At 51.3% G+C, this 21,002-nt stretch overlaps 1 protein-coding gene across 4 annotated transcripts in view; it reads right to left on the bottom strand.

Moving 5' to 3' along the window:
* Nucleotides 1-21,002, bottom strand: part of cfap94 (cilia and flagella associated protein 94) — a 175,356-nt gene that overhangs the window by 53,760 nt on the left and 100,594 nt on the right. For all 4 annotated transcript variants that reach the window (XM_038811017.1, XM_038811013.1, XM_038811015.1 and 1 more), the window contains 2 exons: nt 17,020-17,153; nt 6,048-6,228 (listed from right to left, as the gene is read on the bottom strand). In XM_038811017.1, coding sequence (XP_038666945.1) covers nt 6,048-6,228; nt 17,020-17,153 — 315 coding nt within the window. The remainder of the gene's footprint in view (nt 1-6,047; nt 6,229-17,019; nt 17,154-21,002) is intronic.

Here is a 21,002-nt window from a genome sequence, read left to right as displayed (position 1 = left end):
TGCCTTCAGGGATCTTTGGACATGCAGCCGCAAGATCCCTCTGGTTCTCTGTACTTCCTGGTGTCTTACTGTTCATTCTCTTTTTCCTTGCCTTGTTAGTCCTGCCAAAATGCATCACCTCACACTTTTCAGGGTTAAATTCCATTTGCCATTGTTCGTCCCATCTGACCTCTATCATCCTGTAATCTAAGGCTTTCCTCCTCTCTAGTTATCACACCACCAATTTTCATGTCACCTGTGAACCTACTGATCATACCTTCCACATTCATGTCTAGATCATTAATGTACACTAAAAAAATATCATGGGACCCAGTACCAACCCCTATGGTACACTACTAGACACAGACTTCCAGTCGCAAAACCAACTTTCGACCATTATCCTTTGCCTCCTGCCACTAAACTAATTTTACATCCAGTTTGCCAAATTGCCCTGGATCCCAAAGCTCTTACCTTCTTGATCAGTCTCCCATGAGGGAGCTTGTCAAAAGCCTAACTGTAGTCCATGTAGACTACATCAACTGCATGGTCCTCATTTACACACCTAGTCAGCTCCTCAAAAAATTCAGTAAAATTTGTTGGACATGATCTCCCCCTGACAAAGCCATGTTGACTTTTCTTGATTAATCCTTGCCTCTCCGAGAGGAGATAATTCCCTCAGAACTTTTTCCAATAATTTATATACCACTTATGTGGGACTCACTGGCCTGTGATTCACTGGGCATCCAGGACACCCTCTAGAAATGGAGGCCAGTAAGACTTCTCCTGATGATTAATCAGTTGTAGACCACAGTGGCAGTGTGTTTCGGGTAGAAAAAGCAAAATCGTGTAATGCTGGAATCTGAAACAGTAAGAGGGGACACCGGAAAAACTCAGCAGGTCTGCCAGTATCTATCAGGAAAGAAACTCTCCCGATAGATGCTGGTAGACCTGCTGAGTGTTTCGGGCATCACTTGTTCTTGTTTAGGGTGGAGTTGTCTATCCTTCAAACCACCCCCCCCCCCCCCCCCCCCCCCCAAATCCTAATTTACAGCACCCTGCCACATGCCGACCAAGGAAGCCACCATTCCCACCACAACGGAATCCTTCAATGGCGAATTAGCTGATGCTGTGAAGGTGGACAGCACGGTAGCACAAGTGGGTAGCACTGTGGCTTCACAGCACCAAGGTCCCAGGTTTGATTCCCCGCTGGGTCACTGTCTGTGGGGAGTCTGCATGTTCTCCCCGTGTGTGCGTGGGTTTCCTCCCACAGTCCAAAGACGTGCTGGTTAGGTGGATTGGCCATGATAAATTACCCTAAGTGACCAAAAAGGTTAGGAGGGGTTATTGGGTTACGGGGATAGGGTGGAAGTGAGGGCTTAAGTGGGTCGGTGCAAACTCGAAGGGCCGAATGGCCTCCTTTTGCACTGTATGTTCTATGTTCTCTGTATATGCTCTAAAACGTTAAAGTGGGGCATTTATAACTGACTCTCAATTATACTGACTGCCCTGATTACTGAAAGCAGGCAATGCTGTGCAATTAATGTGTAATTGTGTAGTGTGTAATATTCCTGAAAGTTCTGTTGTGCAACAGGAGTCTAACTCTAAGACACACAGGCCCTTCCAAGGATTATATTGGAATGCACAGAGCAATGTGCTCTATGTACCATTGAATTATTAAACTGTGTTTCTAGTGAAGTAAATTTCACCTTTGAGAGATACTTTCACAAAAACCCAATCTGACATTCCCGTATCACTTCTTCTGGGACAATTATTTAAGGTTTATGCCATGGATCAATCTTATAAGATCAAAGTGACTGTTGCATACTCTTCAAGATCAACAGAGGTTCTGGACTACGAAAGTCCAATTTTAACAGGATTAAGTGTCAAGTTGTTTTTATATCCCGATAATCAACAGAATGTTCAAAAATATCAACTTCAGGAGAGATGTAAATACACTGAGAGATGTAAATACGCTGATCAGGTGAGAAATGATGCGGACATATGTTAAATGTAGGACGCGATTCTCCGGCCTCATTGCACTCTCGCTCAAGAATAATGAGGCCAGTGAATAGCGGGAGAGACCAAAGATGAGATCCACACCGGGCGCCGAGCAGTTTGCGATGCAACCGCCCTGCTCCCATAGGCGAAATTGGGATCCCGCTGTAACGTGGCGAGAAACCAATTATCACCACTTAAGTCCCATTTCCATACAATCAACGAGAGCCACCCCATATCCAACGGCCTCCTGTCATTCAGCAGCCTCCCCAGCAGCTGTTCATGCTGGCACCAATTAGTACTCCTTTTGAAAAACGTGAACCTGGCAGAAAGGCTTCTGTAGGGAGCCGAGGAGGTGAATAGCCATCTTTGCTCACAGGCAAAGAACCCGGGGGTGCTGGGGGATCCTTCACAAGGGTGGGCCGCCGGGGGGTGAGGGGGCAACCGGAGGGCATTTGCTCGCGGCACTACCATGCCAACCCCGGTTCATATGTGCTTATTCCGGGGGCAACCTTTGTCCCTGCCCGTCTGCCCCACCTATCACCCATCATCCCCACCGACTGCCAAGACCTCTGGCTGTGCGGCTGAAGATTATTGCTAATAGGGAATTAGCAATCGGGGTTTAGTGAGCATTTGACATATGCCAAGTGGATTCCCGTGGATGGGCAGACCATGTAGCATGTGGGAGGCATCCCAATCACACCGTGATGCCTGGACACTGCAGAAGGCAACATCACACACGCAACATCCGAAAACCCAGGGGGACACAGCTGAGGGAACATGTCCACGGACGGAGGGAGGGTGAGCGCCACAGGGAGGGGGGATGGAATCCTGGAGAGATGGACAAAGGATCCGGGAAGAAAGTGACATAGGCATCATTTTTTTTTTTACTTAAAGTACCCAATTCATTTGTTTTCCAATTGAGCTGCAGTTTAGCCTGGCCAATCGTCCTAACCTGCACATTTTTGGGTTTTGGAGTGAGAACCACGCAGACAAGGGGAGAATGTGCATCATGGCAGACAGAAGCATCATAATGGTTTTGCGAAAAGGTGTTTAATGTGCTGTACAATACCACACTCCCGATGGCGCGACCACCCCCAAACCCACCCTTTCCCACCCTCTACCTAGACCCCCCATCCCCTCCCCCTACCCTGGTGCTCTCAGTGATCCTCAATGGGCCTGGCCCTCCTCAATCTACCATTATGTTTTGGTGTTTCCCCGGATGCACATCAGAGGTGGAAGCAGCCAGCTCCCATGGCAGGCAACATCTGGGGGCTCTGGGGCTGGAGGGCCCTGGCTCACTTGTCGGCGGCACATGCACAACCATGCTGCCTGTCCCATGTGCTGACCTCGAGATGCGGTCTTATCAAAGGTGTGGAACTTGGGGGATCTAGTGTCCGCCACTCCATGGGACGGGTCCGGCCTGGCACTCAGCATCCCCTCCGCCCGATCAGTGCCCATGGAGCCTGGGGTTGGAGGAGCAGCTGGTTCAAGCTCCAGCTGCCCCTGCATCATCTGGCTCTGCCAGCCTTGGCGGTTCCCCATGATCCGCACCATGGTGTCGACGCCCTCGGCGATGCTCCTCAGTGACAGGGACATGCTCTGCAGTACCTAAGGCATATCTACCTGCGACTGGGACAAGCTCCGCAGCGCCTCGGCCATGCCTATCCGAGAGTGGGGCATGTCATGCAGAACCTCATCAAGGTCAGCCTGGTGCTGGGTGACATCCCCCAGCGAGTCGGACATTCTACTGAGGCCCTCAGCCATGGACGTCACCGCCTTGGACACCTTCACTCGTGGTGCTGATGTTGCGCACTAGGCTCTCCATTGCGGTCGCCACCCTAGCAGTGTTGGCCTCGATGCCACTCATTTCCGGCCCCATCTCCCATGCCTGTAGCCTCTGGGACTCCTCCAAGCTGCTATGGATATGCTGGAGCTCACATCTCCCTCTGAACATCCCTATTGTCTCCATCAGCTCCGGGTAACCCACTTCCACAAGCTCAGCGTCAGTCTGGGACCTAGCTGGGCCCTGCGATCCAGCAGTCCTCTGACTGCTGTCTTGCCTGGGAATTCCTGCCTCCACCTGACGTACATCAGCAGCAGTGTGGTGCTCACCAGATTGTGCCTCAGAAGCATGACCACTAACATTTCCCACAAAGGTGTGTGTATCTGCGCTGGTGGGGGTGGGGTGACAGCTGTGCTGTGAACATGGTGGCATCCACGGAGCTCTCTTCCGAGGTGTTCTCCTCGGAGTCAGGAGAGGGAGCCACCCGGGATGGGCCGGTGCCATTAGCTGGAGGACCTGCAGGAAAATGGACATGTAGTCACTGGGACAATGTGTCATTCTGTAAGGCAATCACTACTGACGTTTGACGGGTGCAGCCGGTGGTTCCTTACGTCTGTGGCGGCCGCCAGCCTCTGCATAGGTGACCAATCTGTCCTCGGCCACCCTAATCACCTCCAGGACCCGCTCCTCAAAGGAGGTGAGGATTCTTATGTCTGACACCCCTCTGCCGGTCTGGGACCTCTTCCACTCATTGTGGGAGAGCTTTTCCTGAGGAGACACAAAGGGGACATCATTAGCCACACGCGTGGTTCAATAGTGGGCAAGGGGGTGTGAAGGCAGAGTTGGGGGGAGGGAGGGCCAGGGGGCACTTTGAGAGTTGGGAGGGTGGATGCTCCCTTGGGGGGAGGGGAGCTGACATTGGTGTTTACTCACCCGTACTGCCGATGTAGGTCATTGACCTTCTTCCTGCACTGCTGGCCAGTCTTCATGGTCATACTATTTGAACTAACGGCTACCACCACCTAATCCCAGACAGTAAGAAGTCTTACAACACCAGGTTAAAGTCCAACAGGTTTGTTTCAAACACGAGCTTTCGGAGCACGGCTCCTTCTTCAGGTGAATGGAAAGGCTTGTTCCAGAAATGTTTATATAGACACAGTCAGAGATGCCCCGGAATGCGAGCACCTGCAGGCAATCAAATCATCAAAGATGCAGAGAGAGAGGTAACTCCAGGTTAAAGAGGTGTGAATTGTCCCAAGCCAGTTCAGTCGGTAGGCCTCTGCAAGTCCAGGCTTGTTGGTGGGGGCCGAATGTAATGCGACATGAATCCCAGATCCCGGTTGAGTCCGCATTCATGCGTGCGGAACTTAGCTATAAGTTTTTGCTCAGCAATTTTGCGTTGTCGCGTCTCCTGAAGGCCTCCTTGTAGAATGCTGACCCGGAGATCAGAGGCTGAATGTCCTTGACTGCTGAAGTGTTCCCCAACTGGAAGGGAACAGTCCTGCCTGTTGATAGTCGCACGATGCCCGTTTATTCGTTGTCGCAGTGTCTGCATGGTCTCGCCAATGTACCACGCTTCGGGACATCCTTTCCTGCAGCGTATGAGGTAGACTACATTGGTCGAGTCGCACGAGTATGCGCCGCGTACCTGGTGGGTGGTGTTTCCACCCAGACAGCACTGGCTGCCTTTTGGCTCACCCTCCAGCTCACTTGGAGAGTTAGGGGGTGGATGCTTCCTTGGGGAGAGAGGGGACTGGCATTTGTGTCTACTCCGTCATACTGCCCGGTGTAGGTCATTGACCTTCTTCCTGCACTGCTGGCCAGTCTTCAGTGCATCCAGAAGCCTTCCCAGGTCAGCGTCCCCGAATCTGGGGGGCGGTCTCCTCAGCGCCATTATTGCGAGCTGGCTGGTGTTGGCTGAGCGAGTGCAGTATAAATGCTGCTAACCTTGTTACCCGGGCTGGCGAGTGCGGTCCCGGCGAATCAGCTGGCAAGACATTATTTTCGGCGAAAAGCCTGTGAGGTCCAATTAACGTTGAATTGCGTTGCTGGTTTCACTGGGCCGAGCGCCGGGAAGCTCACGGCAATTCCTGCTCGCTATCGCACTTAGAACCTTTTCTGGAAATTGTGCCCCTACCCTTCTTTCCCCTTTGAGCCTTGCATCCAACACAGCTCAAATGAACAAGATTAAGATTTCTATATAAGTACGGGCTCAAACACCAAACAGCCTGCTGCAGTATTTCTGCCCGTTATTTAAAGACTGTAATAAACTGAGTACATTTGCTACCTTCTGGATCCCATCGAGCAGGCTTGGGCTGTTCGAAGAAGAGTGCTTTTGGAGGGAGTTTGATGGTAATTCCAACAGGTGGTGCAGGAGGATTTTCACCTTCCTTTTCATCTGGTGTGGGACTGTCTTCCTTGGTTGACTCTGGGGGATAGATGCAGGTCTGCAATCCTGTATCTTTCAGCTGAAAAGAATACAACAATACATTTATTCATTACTTTTTTTTAAAGTATTTTTATTCTCCTTTTTCACATTTTCTCCCAAATTTACACCCACCAACAATAATCAGTAATGAATGTAATGTCAATCCCCATATCAATAACAACAATCCCATCCTCCCACCAAACCCCCAAACATTAGCCCGCATGTTAACGTAACCAAATGACAAAAAGGAATCAGGAATCACCCATAGTCACCATTAACATATACAGCCCCCCTCCCCGCACCCCGCACTAATGTTCGATGTAATCCAATTCTCGAAAGTGCATAATGAATAACGCTCATGAATTGTAGAACCCTTCCATCCTTCCCCTCAGTTCAAATTTGACCTTCTCAAGAGTCAAGAATTCCAGCAGGTCCCCCCGCCACACCAGGGCACAGGGTGTAGAGGTTGATCTCCATCCAAACAATCGGGCGATCAACAAGGCAGAGGCTACAACGTCTGCCTCCGCACCCGCTTCCAACCCGGCTTGTCCGATACCCCGAATATGGCGTCCCGGGTACCCGGGTCCAGTTTCACATGCACCACTTTAGAGATTACCCAAAAAATCTCCTTCCAGTAATCCTCTAGTTTTGGACAGGACCAAAACATATGAACGTGGTTTGTGGCCCCGCAACGTTCACAAACATCTTCTATCGCCTCAAAGAGCCGGCACTATCCCTTTCCATACCATCGAACTTCTTAACGCAATGGCCAATGGCTCAACAATGGCTCAATCGCGAGTGCAAACAGCAGGGGGGAAATAGGACATCTCTGCCTAGTCCCACGGTGGAGAGGAAAGTATTCTGAGCTGATGTTATTTGTGTGGACACTCGCCCTCGGTTCCTTATACAGTAGCTTTACCCAGTCCACAAATCCTGGTCAAATCCTAAACTGCTCCAGAACTGCCATCAAGTACCCCCATTCTACCCGATCAAACGCCTCTGTTTCCTTCCCCTCTGCCGGTACCATAACCACGTTTAATATGCTCCTAATGTTCGAAAAGAGCTGTCTCCCTCTCACAAACCCTGCTGATCTTCACCTATCACCTTCGGGAGGCACTCCTCCAGCCGTCCTGCCAGTACCTTCGCCAATATCTTTGCGTCAACGTTTAAAAGTGATATGGGTCAATACGACCCACACTATGTCGGATCCTTATCTCTTTTAAGCAACAGGGAAATCGATGCCTGCCCCAAGGTTTGTGGTCACACCCCCTTCTCTATCGCCTCCTCAAACATCCCCATCATCAGCGGTACCAGCTTATCTTTGAATATTTTATAATATTCCATCGAAAACCCATCCGGCTCTGTCACCTTCCCCAACTGCATCCTCCAAATTGCATCTTTTATCCCCTGCTCCACTATCACCCCTTCTAATATAGCCCGGTCCTCCCCCCCCCCCCCCCCCCCCCCCCCCACACCCTAACCTCGGGTACTCCAGCCCATCTAGAAATTCCTGCATCTCCCAGCCTCCCCCAGGTGGCTCTGACCTGCACAACCTCTCATGGAATTCCTTAAAGACCTTGTTAATCTGATCTGGAGCTACCACCAACTTCCCTGCCCTATCCCTCACCTGGACAATTTCCCTTGCCGCAGCCTCCCTCCAGAGTCAACCCGCCAACATTCGCCCCGCCTTCTCTGCATGCTCGTAAACTGCACCCCTCAATTGCATCTCCTCAATTGACCTACCGCCTTTCTGGTAGATAGTCGCCTGTCTCGCCTGTCGTGCCTTCCTCTTTTCCAACTTCGCTGGGTCCCCATCTTCTGCATACCTTCTATCTACCTCCAGCATATCATCTATTACCCTCTGTCACTCCAACCTCTCCTCTTTGTCTAGCCTAGCCTTGAACAAAATCACCTCATGCCACACCACTGCCTTTAGAGCCTCCTAGACATCCGCCAAGACACCTCACTCGTGCAGTTGAAACCTACATATTCCTCGATTATTTTTTCAATTTTGTCACAGAACCTTTGAGCCCCAACAGTCCCACATCTAACTTCCACCCTGTATCACCCCCTTCTCCAGTACCATATCCACCCAATTCGGAGCATGATCTGATATTGCAATTCCTGAGTACTCCGTCCCCTTAACCCCAGCCAGCAGCGCCTTCCCCACCATGAAAAAATCGACCCGCGAGTATACCTTATGGACCGCTGAGAAAAATGAGTACTCCCGCTCCCTCAGGTGCAGAAACCTCCAAGGGTCCACCCCTCCTATTTCCAGCATATGCCCAGCAAGCGTTTACGCCCCCCCCCCCCCCCCCCCCCCCCCCCCCCTCCGGACGGGCCTAGCGAGCTCAGCCGTGACCTATCCAATCGTGGCTCCTTCACCAAGTTCCAATACCCCCCCCATTATCAGTTCGTGTGAGTCCAAGTCAGGGATGGCCCCACACACCCTCTTCGCGAGTCCCACATCCTCCCAATTGGGACCGTACATACTTAACAGTGCCACTAACCTCCCCTCCAGCCTGTCACAATCACATATCTACCCCTGATCTGCAACCACCTTCTCCATCTGGAACCGTACCCTTTTGCTGACCATTACTGCTACCCCTCGAGCCATTACGTCAAAATCCAGAATGAAACACCTGACTAACCCAGCCCTTTTTAAGTCTCACTTGATCCTTCGCCCTCAAGTGAGTGTCCTGCAGCATTGCTACATTGGTCTTCAAACTTTTAACATGCGCACCACTAGACTGGACTTTCCAACCCCCTCACGTTCCACACGACCGTCCCAACTGAGGGTCTCTCGCACCCCCCCCCCCCCCCCCCCCTGTTATCCACCATCATCAATCATCATACCACCGGGCACTGGTGCATGAGCCTCACCCGCCCATATCCATTATTAATATCGAACGTCCCCCCTCCCAGAATCTGCCCCTGCACTTCCCCTCGAAAAAATCTCACCCAGTATCGATCCTCTCCCTCTCCCTTGCTTGCCACGTAGGCCCATCAAAACCTGCTAACCAGGCTCCAATGTACGCAGCCCTCCTCTCACCTCACCTCCGTTCAATAGCTTACTTTAGTTAGCTAGCATGGGTGCCCCCCGCAAAGGCATACCCCCCTCACCAAGTCCCAGAAGAAAAAGAAAAACGATCTAACCCATACAATTCAATAACATAACATATAACTGTTGCAACAATAAAAAAGAAACAAAAATGCTAATCATCCAAACAAAAACTTAACCTTTATAACAAGTAAGTTACAATACAGAAAAGAAAGTTATAACATTTATACATTTTCCAGTTCCCCAATCACAGTCCACGATCTCCCTTCCAGCTCCACTCCTCACTTCTGTCCCAAGCCTTCTGCCTTCATGAATGCCTCAGCCGCCTCCACCGTTTCAAAATAAAAATTGTTGGCGTTGTACGTCACCCTCAGCTTTGCCGGGTGTACCATACCAAATCGCACCCCCTTGTACAGTGCCACCTTCACTCGGCTGAACGCCGCCGTCTCTTCACCAATTCTACCATCAAGTCCTGGTAAATTCAAACTCTAGCACCATCCCACTGCACCTCCCAGCTTAACACCTTCTCCTTCATGTGGAATTTATGGAAGCAGATAATTACTGCTCTTGGGGGCTCATTTACTTTGGGTTTTGGCCTTAACAACCGATGAGCTCAGTCCAGTTCATACCGAGAGGGACCTTCACCCTCCCCTATCAACTCCACCAGCATCTTAGTACTCTGTTGGCCTTGAGCCATCTGCTCCTTCAGACAAGCCCACAATTCTCAGATTGTGCCGTCTCGAGCGGTTCTCCAAGTCCTTGAGTGTTGCTTGGAATCCTCTGTTGACCTCCACCACCCTCCGCAGCTCGTCCCCCATCGAGGTGAACTGGTTGCTGTGCTGCGACACGGCCTCCTCCACTTCCTTCATCTTTTCACCTTGTTCCCTCACCTCGGCCGATGTCTTTGCCATAGCTACCCTCACTGGGGCGATTGCCTCCTCCACCAATGATTTCAGTGCGATCGCCATCTTCTTCCTCGATGCCTCTATGTGCCTCGCAAACTGCTTCTCCAGCTCCACAGCAATCACCTCAGTCAGCTTTTTCACTGTAAACAGTGGGGTCCCACCATGCGGTCCGGCATCTGCCATTTTGTCAGCGCTTTAAATGGTTGATGTACCATCAATTGGACTCGAGACAAGATGAAGATCCAAACTGTGGCTTTAATCAGCTAGTTGTTAGCCCGGTGGTCGACTACAGAGAAAGGCCGACTGCCGGGAACTATGGGTACTTATACCCCGCCTCGGAGGCGGGGTCTACTTGCCTCTCGGCCAATTGGTGAACAGTCACATGACTAGTCCCAGCCAATCGGACGAGAGGCACATGACCAGCCAGAGCCAATGGGAAACCCATGCTCTGCACCAATGGCAGTGCTCACATTCATACCACCACATTCACCCCTTGTGGAGAAAGAAGGCGGGGGGGGGTGTAAGTGGAAGAGAGAGAGGGGGGGGTCCGAGGACTGGTGGTATGAGCAGCGAAAATCGAGAAAGGTGGGCTGCCCACAGGCTCGTGGCAAAAAAAACAATACTACTACTACTAACTTAAGGTGCAACAGAATAACAACAAAGTCCAAAATAAAATGTCCCATTGTAGTATCAGATGGACATGATCAGCCTGTCGGGTGCCAGTGGTGTTCTGGAGGACCATCGCAGTGGAGCCGGTGACGTCTGGCCGATGGTCGTCCTTGCCTCCGGGAGCGTCGGTCGTAGATGTGTCTCCGTACCCCGGGCCGGTGGTGGAGACGCTGTAATCAGGGGAGAGGGGGCATGTGTGCCAGGTCATGGGGGGCGCTGGGGGGAATTGGGGTTGGGGGGGAGGTGTTGATGTAGGGGGAGAAGGCCGCATGCCGACGGGTGCCAGGTCCCGAAGCGAGACCGTATCCTGCCGACCGTCAGGATGCACCACGTACGCATACTGCGGGTTGGCGTGGAGTAACTGGACTCGCTGAACCAATGGGTCGGACTTGTGCACCCGCACATGCTTCCGGAGCAAGATGGGCCCGGGGGTGGCCAGCCAGGTCACCTGAGGGGATCCTGAGGACGACTTCCTGGGGAAAACAAGAAGACATTCATGAGGTGTTTGATTAGTGGTAGTACAGAGGAGAGACCGGATTGAATGCAGGGCGTCGGGGATGACCTCTTGCCAACGGAGATAGGGAGTTCTCTGGACCAGCAGGATGGTCTTCCAGATGGTGCCATTCTCCGGCTCGACCTGACCGTTACCCCGGGGGTTATAACTGGTCGTCCTGCTAGAGGCTATGCCACTGCTGAGCAGGAATTGACGCAGTTCGTCACTCATAAAGGAGGACCCCCGGTCCCTGTGGATGTACGCGGGGTAACCGAACAGGGAGAAGATGGATAGGAGGGCCTTTATGACGGTTGTTGTGGTCATGTCGGGACAGGGAATGGCGAAAGGGAAGCGGGAGTATTCGTCGATAACACTCAAGAAATATGTGTTACGGTTGTTGGAGGGGAGGGGACCCTTGAAGTCTATACTGAGACGTTCAAAGGGGCGGGATGCCTTGATCAGATGCGCTCGTTCGGGGCAGTAGAAGTGCGGTTTGCACTCGGCGCAGACGTGGCAGTCCCTGGTGACGGTCCTGACCTCCTCAACGGAGTAGGGCAGGTTGCGGGTCTTAATAAAATGGTAAAAACGGGTGACCCCTGGATGGCAGAGGTCCGTGTGGAGGGAGCGGAGGCGGTCAATCTGCGCGCTGGCGCAGGTACCGCGGGATAGGGCATTGGGAGGCTCGTTGAGCTTCCCAGGACGATACAAGATATCGTAGGTGTACGTGGACAACTCGATCCGCCACCGCAAGATCTTGTCGTTCTTGATCCTGCCCCTCTGTGCATTATCGAACTTAAAAGCTACTGACCGTTGGTCTGTGAGGAGGGTAAACTTCCTGCCGGCCAGATAGTGCCTCCAATATTGCACAGCTTCGACTATGGCCTGTGCCTCCTTTTCCACCGAGGAATGGCGGATTTCGGAAGCGTGAAGGGTTCGTGAGAAGAAGGCCACGGGACTGCCCGCTTGGTTCAGGGTGGCCGCCAGAGCTACGTCAGACACGTCGTTCTCGACCTGGAATGGGGGGACTCGTCGTGGCCTTTGCAATATCCGCTTTGATGCGGCTAAAGGCCTGGCGGGCCTCCATCGACAGGAGAAAGGAGGTGGACTGGATGAGTGGGCGGGCTTTGTCGGCGTATTTGGGGACCCACTGGGCGTAATGTGAGAAGAAGCCCAGGCAGCTTTTGAAGGATTTGAGGGAGTTGGGGAGAGGGAGTTCAATCAGGGGGCGCATGCTTTCGGGATCGGGGCCTATCACTCCGTTACGCACTACATAGCCAAGGATGGCTAGACGGTCAGTGCTAAACACGCACTTATCCTTATTGTAAGTTAAATTACGGAGTTTTGCGGTTGGGAGGAATTTTTGGAGGTTGATGTCGTGGTCCTGCTGGTCGTGGCCGCAGGTGGTGATGTTATCGAGATACGGGAAGTTGGCCCGTAAACCGTGCTTGTCGACCATTCGGTCCATCTCCCGTTGGAAGACCGAGACTCCATTTGTAACACCAAATGGAACCCTGAGGAAGTGGTAGAGGCGCCCATCTGCCTCAAACGCGGTGTACTTTTGGTCACTCGCGCGGATGTGGAGCTGGTGGTAGGCGGACTTAAGGTCCACCGTGGAAAAGACTTTGTATTTCGTGATCCTGTTAACCAGGTCGGAAATAAGGGGCAGAGGATACGCATCCAGCTGTGTAAACCTGTTGATGGTCTGACTGTAATCAATGACCATCCGGTTTTTCTCCCCAGTCCGAACTACCAGCACTTGGGCTCGCCAGGGACTGTTGCTGGCCTCGATAACTCCTTCCTTTGGATCTCGGACCCGATGAAGGTCCGGTCCTGGGCACTGTATCGTCTGCTCCTAGTGGCGACAGGTTTACAATCTGGGGTGAGATTAGCAAACAAGGAAGAGGGGTACACTTTGAGGGACGCGAGGCTGCAAACAGTAAGGGGGGGAATAGGGCCGCCGAATTGGAAGGTTAAGCTCTGCAGGTTGCACTGGAAATCCAGGCCGAAAAGTGCCGGAGCACATAGACGGGGGAGAATGAGGAGTTTGAAGTTTTTGAAAATCCTCCCCTGGACCGTGAGGTCCGCTATGCAACACCCGGTGATGTGGACAGAGTGCGAACCCGAGGCCAATTCAATCTTATGCTTAACTGGATGGATGGGGAGCGCGCAGCGTCTTACCGTGTTGGTGTGGACGAAACTTTCCATGCTCCCGGAGTCCAGCAGGCATCTTGTTTTGTGTCCGTTGAACTGGATCGTTGTCGTGGTCTTGGCGAGCGTGTGTGGTCGCGACTGGTCGAGTGTAATGGAAGCAAGTCGTGACGAGAGTTCCAGATCATCCTTGGTGGCAGAATAATCGCTGGCAGGGCCTTCCATGTTGGCCCAAGATGGCGGCGCCCATGGCCTGCACATGGCGTCCGGGGCCCAAGATGGCGGCGCCCATGGGAACCTCGTGGCGGCTGGGGGCAGTGTCAGCAGGCCGGTCGGGGCAGCCGGGAGCGAGGGTCGGGAGGACCGTGGGGCCGTTGCAGGGGCCGGGAGGCGGACCGGAGAGGTCGTGCGCGGCGTTGGGCCCTAGGGGGACCCGGGGGGGGGGGCGATCTGCGGTCGCTGCGCAGAACAGCAGCGACCAGCTTGGTCTGATAGACCATCGTGTAGTGGCCCTTCTTCCCGCAGCTCTTACACAGAGCGGAGCGGGCCGGGCAGCGCGGGCGGGGGTGCTTGGAGAGGCCACAGAAATAGCAGCGGGGCCCCACTAGTTTTTCGGAATGACCCGCAGCGCAGGCCTGGGGGGGGGGTCGGGGTCCACGGAGGACGGGGGTGGTGCATGCCATGAAGTCCGGGGGTTGCTGCGCGGCAAGAGGCGTATGTGCGGGCGTTCAGGTCAGCAACCTCCAGGGAGGTTACAAGGGTCCGTGCCTCAGCTAGGCTGAGGGCGTTCTTTTCCAGCAATCGTTGGCAGTTAGAGGGGGATTGCATGCCAGCAACGTAAGCGTCTCTAATTAAAAGTTCCATGTGCTCAGTTGCCGATACTTGGAGACAGGCACACATTCTCCCTCGAACTGTGAGGGCCTGGTAAAACTCGTCGAGTGACTTCCCAGCGAACTGTTGTCTAGCCGTCAGGAGATGCCGTGCGTATACTTCGTTGACCGGCCGGAGAAAATGTCCTTTGAGAATCTCCATGGCTGCATCATAATCGCTTTCGTCCTCAAGCATTGAATATACCGCCGTGCCCACGCATGAGTGGAGGATGTAGAGTTTCTGCTCCTTGGTGGGCTTGCTGGCTGCAGTTGTCAGGTAACTGTTGAAACACTCCTGCCAGTGTTTAAAGATTGCAGACACATTTGCAGCATGCGGGCTGGTGCGTAGGCAGTCAGACTTGATGCGTAGCTCCATTCCAAAATTCTAGCTGATTAAATTGATGTACCATCAATTGGACGCGAGACATGATGAAGATCCAAACTGTGGCTTTAATCAGTTAGTTGTTAGCCCGGTGGTCGACGACAGAGAAAGGCCGACCGCCGGGAACTCTGGGTACTTATACCCCGCCTCGGAGGCGGGGTCTACTTGCCTCTTGACCAATTGGTGAGCAGTCACATGACTAGTCCCAGCCAATCGGACGAGAGGCCCATGACCAGCCAGAGCCAATGGGAAACCCATGCTCTGCACCAATAGCAGTGCTCACATTCATACCACCACAATGGTTCTCTCATTCGATTGTGAACCCGCGTTTCCTCCCTTCTTCACTGCTGTTTTTGGCATTCTTTAATGACTTATTACTTTTCCCCTTATTTCTTCAATCTTAAAATAAATAAATAATAATACCAAAATATTAAAAAATATATATTTTTAAAAAATTTTAAAAGCAAAATTCAAAAAATCTCTTCTTCCGGGACCAGAGTTCAAACATCTCAAACATCCATTTTCAGCGGAGGCCTCCCGATGCGCTCTGCTCCCTCTCTACATTCGTCCTGGATTAGTGCCATGGTTGCCAAGATCGGGACTTTACGGCCGTTTTTACGAACGGCCAGACCAGGTGTGTTTGCCGTTCGTAAAAACAACCGTAAAGGGCTTGGACTTCGGCCCATCGGCCTGCTGAGAATCGCTGCTGGCCGTAAAAAAACGGCGGCAGCGATTCGTGTCGGGAGTTGGGCGTGGGGGGGGGGAGAATAGCGGGAGGGCGTCAGACTAGCGTGGCCGTAAAAATTTACGAACCCCGCTATTCTCCGCACCGTCGTGAGTGCGGAGGATTGCGCCCTCTAAGCCCAGCCCCAATCATGTGCATGGTAACAATGGGCACGATTTAACAGAAACGAAAGAGTCCTGTGTCGAGCGCGTAAGGCTGGGTATTTCCCGGCACTACTATTAAACGGGATTTTGCTTCATTGTCGAAATGCCAAGCCATACTTAGCCCCATTTTCTGCATAACGAGCTCTGCTCGCCGCTGCAGGTTTGGCGATCTCCCACCGCGGCCTCCGGACCCCAACGCACTCCAGAGGACATCTGCCAGGGGCATCAAAAGACACGGCGTGGAAAAATGCAGGCTTCCTTCACCTCAGATGTGCATCCTGTGGACACACCTACACATAGCAGTAGATCACCTACGATCAATATTGGGGATCACTGAGTGGGCACTGGGGCTGGTGGGGGGGGGGGGGGGGGAGAGGGGGCAGTGTCACAATCTGTAGCTAGGGGAAATGGAAATGTCTAACGTTCACTATTAAAACATGTTACAGCCCATACATGTGAAGCCTCTGTCATGTTAATCTTTACAGCGGGCCTGTCTGCATCCCCACCACCTGTAGGTCTCCACACCCCCCACCCCCCGCGCACAGTGGTCCAAGATGAGGGCAGCACGGTAGCATTGTGGATAGCACAATTGCTTCACAGCTCCAGGGTCCCAGGTTCTATTCCGACTTGGGTCACTGTCTGTGCGGAGTCTGCACATCCTCCCCGTGTGTGCGTGGGTTTCCTCCGGGTGCTCCGGTTTCCTCCCACAGTCCAAAGATGTGCAGGTTAGGTGGATTGGCCATGATAAATTGTCCTTAGTGTCCAAAATTGCCCTTAGTGTTGGGTGGGGTTACTGGGTTATGGGGATAGGGTGGAGTTGTTGACCTTGGGTAGGGTGCTCTTTCAAAGAGCAGGTGCAGACTCGATGGGCTGAATGGCCTCCTTCTGCACTGTAAATTCTATGATTCTAAGAAGATCAAATGACCCGATGCAGACCCCAGGATGGCTGTGAACAGCTTGTCAGAAGAAAGACAGGAATCAGGCTTTGGCATAAACTGAGAAGCACCAAAGCTTACCTCACAGCGAGTGATCATCACTCCCCTGCTTTGACCTGCTGACAGTGCCAACACAGGCCCATCAACCATGTATCCCCGTCTCACCTCCACTGCATCCAGAAGCCTGGCCAGGTCAGCATTTCCAAAGCAAGGCGCAGGTCTGTGCGCTGCCATGCTTTTGTTTTGACTGGAAGTGAGTGGTGAGGGAGGGTTTAAAAGCAGCTCCCTCGTGTTAGCGGCGAGCTGCTGAGGTGCGAATCAGACGGCGAGACAGCCGAGATCAGTCGGAAATACCTTGCGAATTGTGCCCAAAATGATACTTAGAAACGTTTGTTAAATTGGGCCCTATATCTCTTGCAATAAAAAATATTGTTAAAAAGATATTCGGGTGTTGCGTTATAAAAGCGTACAAAATTTTTACCTGGACAATTCTCCATCCTTTAACAAACTTGGGCTGAGGTGGCAGCTTCAACGCATCATAGTAATAGACTCCGCCCAGTGGTGTGTACAGACGAAAGTCAACAATATTATCATCTATCTCTAGTATTGGAATTTCTGGATGTAAAAAACACAAATTAAATCAAGCTGAGACCAACAACAGAATTCCTTTTCCGGGCATTGCAAAAACATTTCCTCAAAGGCTTAGATTTGTCCTTCCTTAGCAGGGTGATTTTGCAATTGACGAATCAAATCTGGCAGAGACACAGATGCAAACATAAGCCATTAATTTAATATTTGTTGGGTGTGTGATGTTGGCAATGTCGCAATTATTGCACATCCATAATAGGCTATCCCAAAGCAATGTAGGACTAGGGTCATATATTGGCCAGGCTGAGCAGAGCTAGCAGTATCCCTTCCCATTAAGTCATTAGTAAACCAGTGGTATTGGTGTAACAATCCAGCAGCTTTTATTGTCCTTTTTGTCTGGTTGCTTGTTCAAGGATTACCACATTTATTACATTCAATTTACAACTTGCCATGGTTCTAATAGAACATGACCTCTGGGCTGCTAGTCAAATGGTATAACCGCTGTTGGTGGAAATTTTGCCACATAAAGACCAACTATGTTCCAATCTATCAAAAACTAAACCCATTAATGAAACAATCTAATAAAAATGATTAAACAGAGCATTGTTTCTTTAACTGTCTGAAAATGAGCATAAAATTTAACTATCTAATTCAGTAAAAAATTATTCCAGCAAAACTTTTAATCACTCCCATCCTGGTCATTGAAAGCATTATCTCCATCCAGAGCAAGTGGTACAGACTTGAATGTATCAGGCACACAAGTGTTTCGCCATCATTTAGATTGACCCTACCTTCCCTTTTTGGACACTAGGGGCAATTTAGCATGGTCAATCCACCTAACCTGTCCATTTTTGGGCTGTAGGAGGAAACCGAAGCGCCAGACACTGGGAGAACATGCAGACTCCGTACAGACAATGACCCGAACAGGGAACCCTCAAGCTGTGAAGCAAATGTGATAACCACTGTGCTACCGTGCTGCCCTTTAGTAGAACACTTTATCCACTCAACAAAATTATCTGATGCACTTGAATACTTACACAACACTGGTCAATTTAAGAATTATTTCCCCTTTAAGGGACTACCCCGAGCCTCGTGATAAATCGCTGAATTAAAAACACTTAGCTTATCCTACAGCATCTAATCACGATGCCTGAAATTAACAAGATTTTTCAAACTTATTTGTCAAAAGGTTCTTGACTCCGCCACAAACTTGCCTCAAGGTTCATGGCCTGATGTGTTTCAAGTATTGAGGCAAGGCATTTAAAAGGCTGAACACGGTATCACTTTGAGTACATCTCAGTTTCCTGTACCAATATGGGTGGTAATCAGGTAGGGAATTTGGATTTCGGGACCCCCCCAGCTCCATTTTTGGTCACCCAACATAAGTTTGCCCAGTGTTGGGATGGCAAAATCCAGCCCATAAACTCAGTTTCTGTCTCCATGGATGATGTCAGATCTGAGCATTTCCAGCACTTATTATTTATATTTCAGATTTCCACCATCCAGACTATTTTACTTTTTGCATCTTTGGAACTGTATCAAATACTAGATAACTCAATTCATAATTTGATGCAGTTAGATTTCTGTTAGCATCTATGTAATGTTTTTTTCCTTTCTAATATATAAAATATATTGACCCGTAGTTTTTGCAGAGTGGCAACTAGAGTTGGATTGCCACTCTGTTCCTTCTTACTTACCTGGAAATGAAGCCCGCTCCTTTCTTGCCCAATCTTCCGACTCAGGCTGGGCCGAGGTCAGTGTAGAGACGTGGGTTCCTGAGGCCTTATATCAAGGGCAGCCGAGTCAAAGGTAAGTAAGCCATGCCCTTATTTCCAGCTATAGCTGCCAAAACGTAGATAGGTTTAAAGTCCAGTCACTTTGAGAAGACATGCAGAAGGTAGGTTTGTGCAATAAGTGTGCAGGATTGGGGGAATTGTGGGGTTGGGGTGACCAGCAGGCAGATGGGGAGAATCGGATGGTCAGTTTGTAGGGGGAGAGATGGGGTCATTACGGAGGTCAGGCAGTCATGTGGGGTGGTCAGTGGTAGAGGTCATCGGGGGAGTCAGAGGTGGGCGGAGGGGTAGTCGGGTGGGTGGGGTTCCCGTTGTGGGTGGGTGAATTGGTTGGACGAGGGTGGTCGAAACCAACTGAGCTTTACACTTTATGTAAATGGTTTCAAATGATTCCTATTGCAGGGCAATTGCCCAACAGAAGTTTGAACATCCTGGCCAATTGCCTTGCAATACTTACATGGGGACTTCCAAGGGGGGGTTCCCCAGTGCATCCTCGGGTTGGATCTTGGAAGTTATGAGCCAAAGTGTCCATACACGTACTGTGTCACAAACAGTACTAACTGTTGGTACAATATTTGGTCACAATTTTCTCTTAATTTTCCCTGGCACAACATTTCCCATTCAATTCCGGAAGCCAACTCTTTGAGACTATGTGTGCTAGTTTCGCCACCAAATCTGTCTCCACTTACTTTGACAAAAAATGAATTCATCAACTTACTGCAGCTGATGCCATGGTCAGTGTCAGTGGATTATGAAATATCCTGCATGATTAGCACTTTCCCGTTCACAAGCCTCAGAACCTGTGCATGCTGTTGCGCCAACATTTAACGGAAAGGTTTCTAAGTGTCATTTGTGGTTGGTTTTGCTGGGAGTTGCCGGCGGATACCCCACCACTATCTAACAACACTTAGTCGCATTTTTGGGCCCTGGCGAGTTTCTCACGGGTTTAGTCTATGCCAAATTTTTTCATCACTTGACAGCTGAACACAGAGATTGGGCCGCTATTTCAAAAGGATATTCTGACCTCTAAGTGAACTTGTGGGTCCACCCTCATCCATGGGCAATGTCACCCCCAACACACATGGACATTACCCCACAACCCCCACTATAGGGTCCTGGACCCCACCCTCTTTAGGCCTCCCACATCTCATTGCAGGTCCACCCCCTTTTACCCCCACCATCACCCCCACCATCACCCCCACCTTAGAACATAGAACATAGAACAGTACAGCACAGAACAGGCCCTTCGGCCCTCAATGTTGTGCCGAGCCATGATCACCCTACTCAAACCCACATATCCACCCTATACCCATAACCCAACAACCCCCTCCTTAACCTTACATTTATTAGGACACTATGGGCAATTTAGCATGGCCAATCCACCTAACCCGCACAGCTTTGGACTGTGGGAGGAAACCGGAGCACCCGGAGGAAACCCACGCACACAGGGGGAGGACATGCAGACTCCACACAGACAGTGACCCAGCCGGGAATCGAACCTGGGACCCTGGAGCTGTGAAGCATTTATGCTAACCACCATGCTACCCTGCTGCCCCAATCCTACCCTTCACCCCACCCAAGCTCCAAGAGGTCCCTACGTACCTGCCCTGCACCCCCACCCCCCCCCCCACCCCGACCACCCTATGTTCATGGGCATGGCCCCCCTCAAGTGCTCACCCTTGGCAGTGAAAACCTGGCACCTGGGCACTGTCACCCTGGGAGTGCTCCTGCTGGCTTTGCAGTGCCACTTGGGCACTGTGGCAATTCCAGGGTGCCAGCCAGGCAGTGCCAAGATGCCCACATTCCAGAGGTAGGGCTAGGGAGCCATCATGCACTATCCCTGGCGACCCAGGAGCCTCTAATGGCCTGGGAGACCCCAGGTGACATTCCGCCTGGTCCACGTTTATGTGGATCAGTTCTGAATGGCGCCTGGCTCAGACCTCCCTTGGAAGGGAGTAGATCGCAGGAGGCTTGTAGATCGTGGGCAAGTAGGCTTAAGTCGGTTTGAAACCAACTTAAGCGTGTGTGGCCTGGTCCCTCCCATTTTGGGCAGGATTCTGGCCATGCTGTCTTGCCGAATTTG

This window comes from Scyliorhinus canicula, chromosome 11, assembly GCF_902713615.1.
Source record: "Scyliorhinus canicula chromosome 11, sScyCan1.1, whole genome shotgun sequence".
In the NCBI taxonomy this organism is placed as follows: domain Eukaryota; kingdom Metazoa; phylum Chordata; class Chondrichthyes; order Carcharhiniformes; family Scyliorhinidae; genus Scyliorhinus; species Scyliorhinus canicula.
This window is presented reverse-complemented; position numbering and strand designations above follow the sequence as displayed.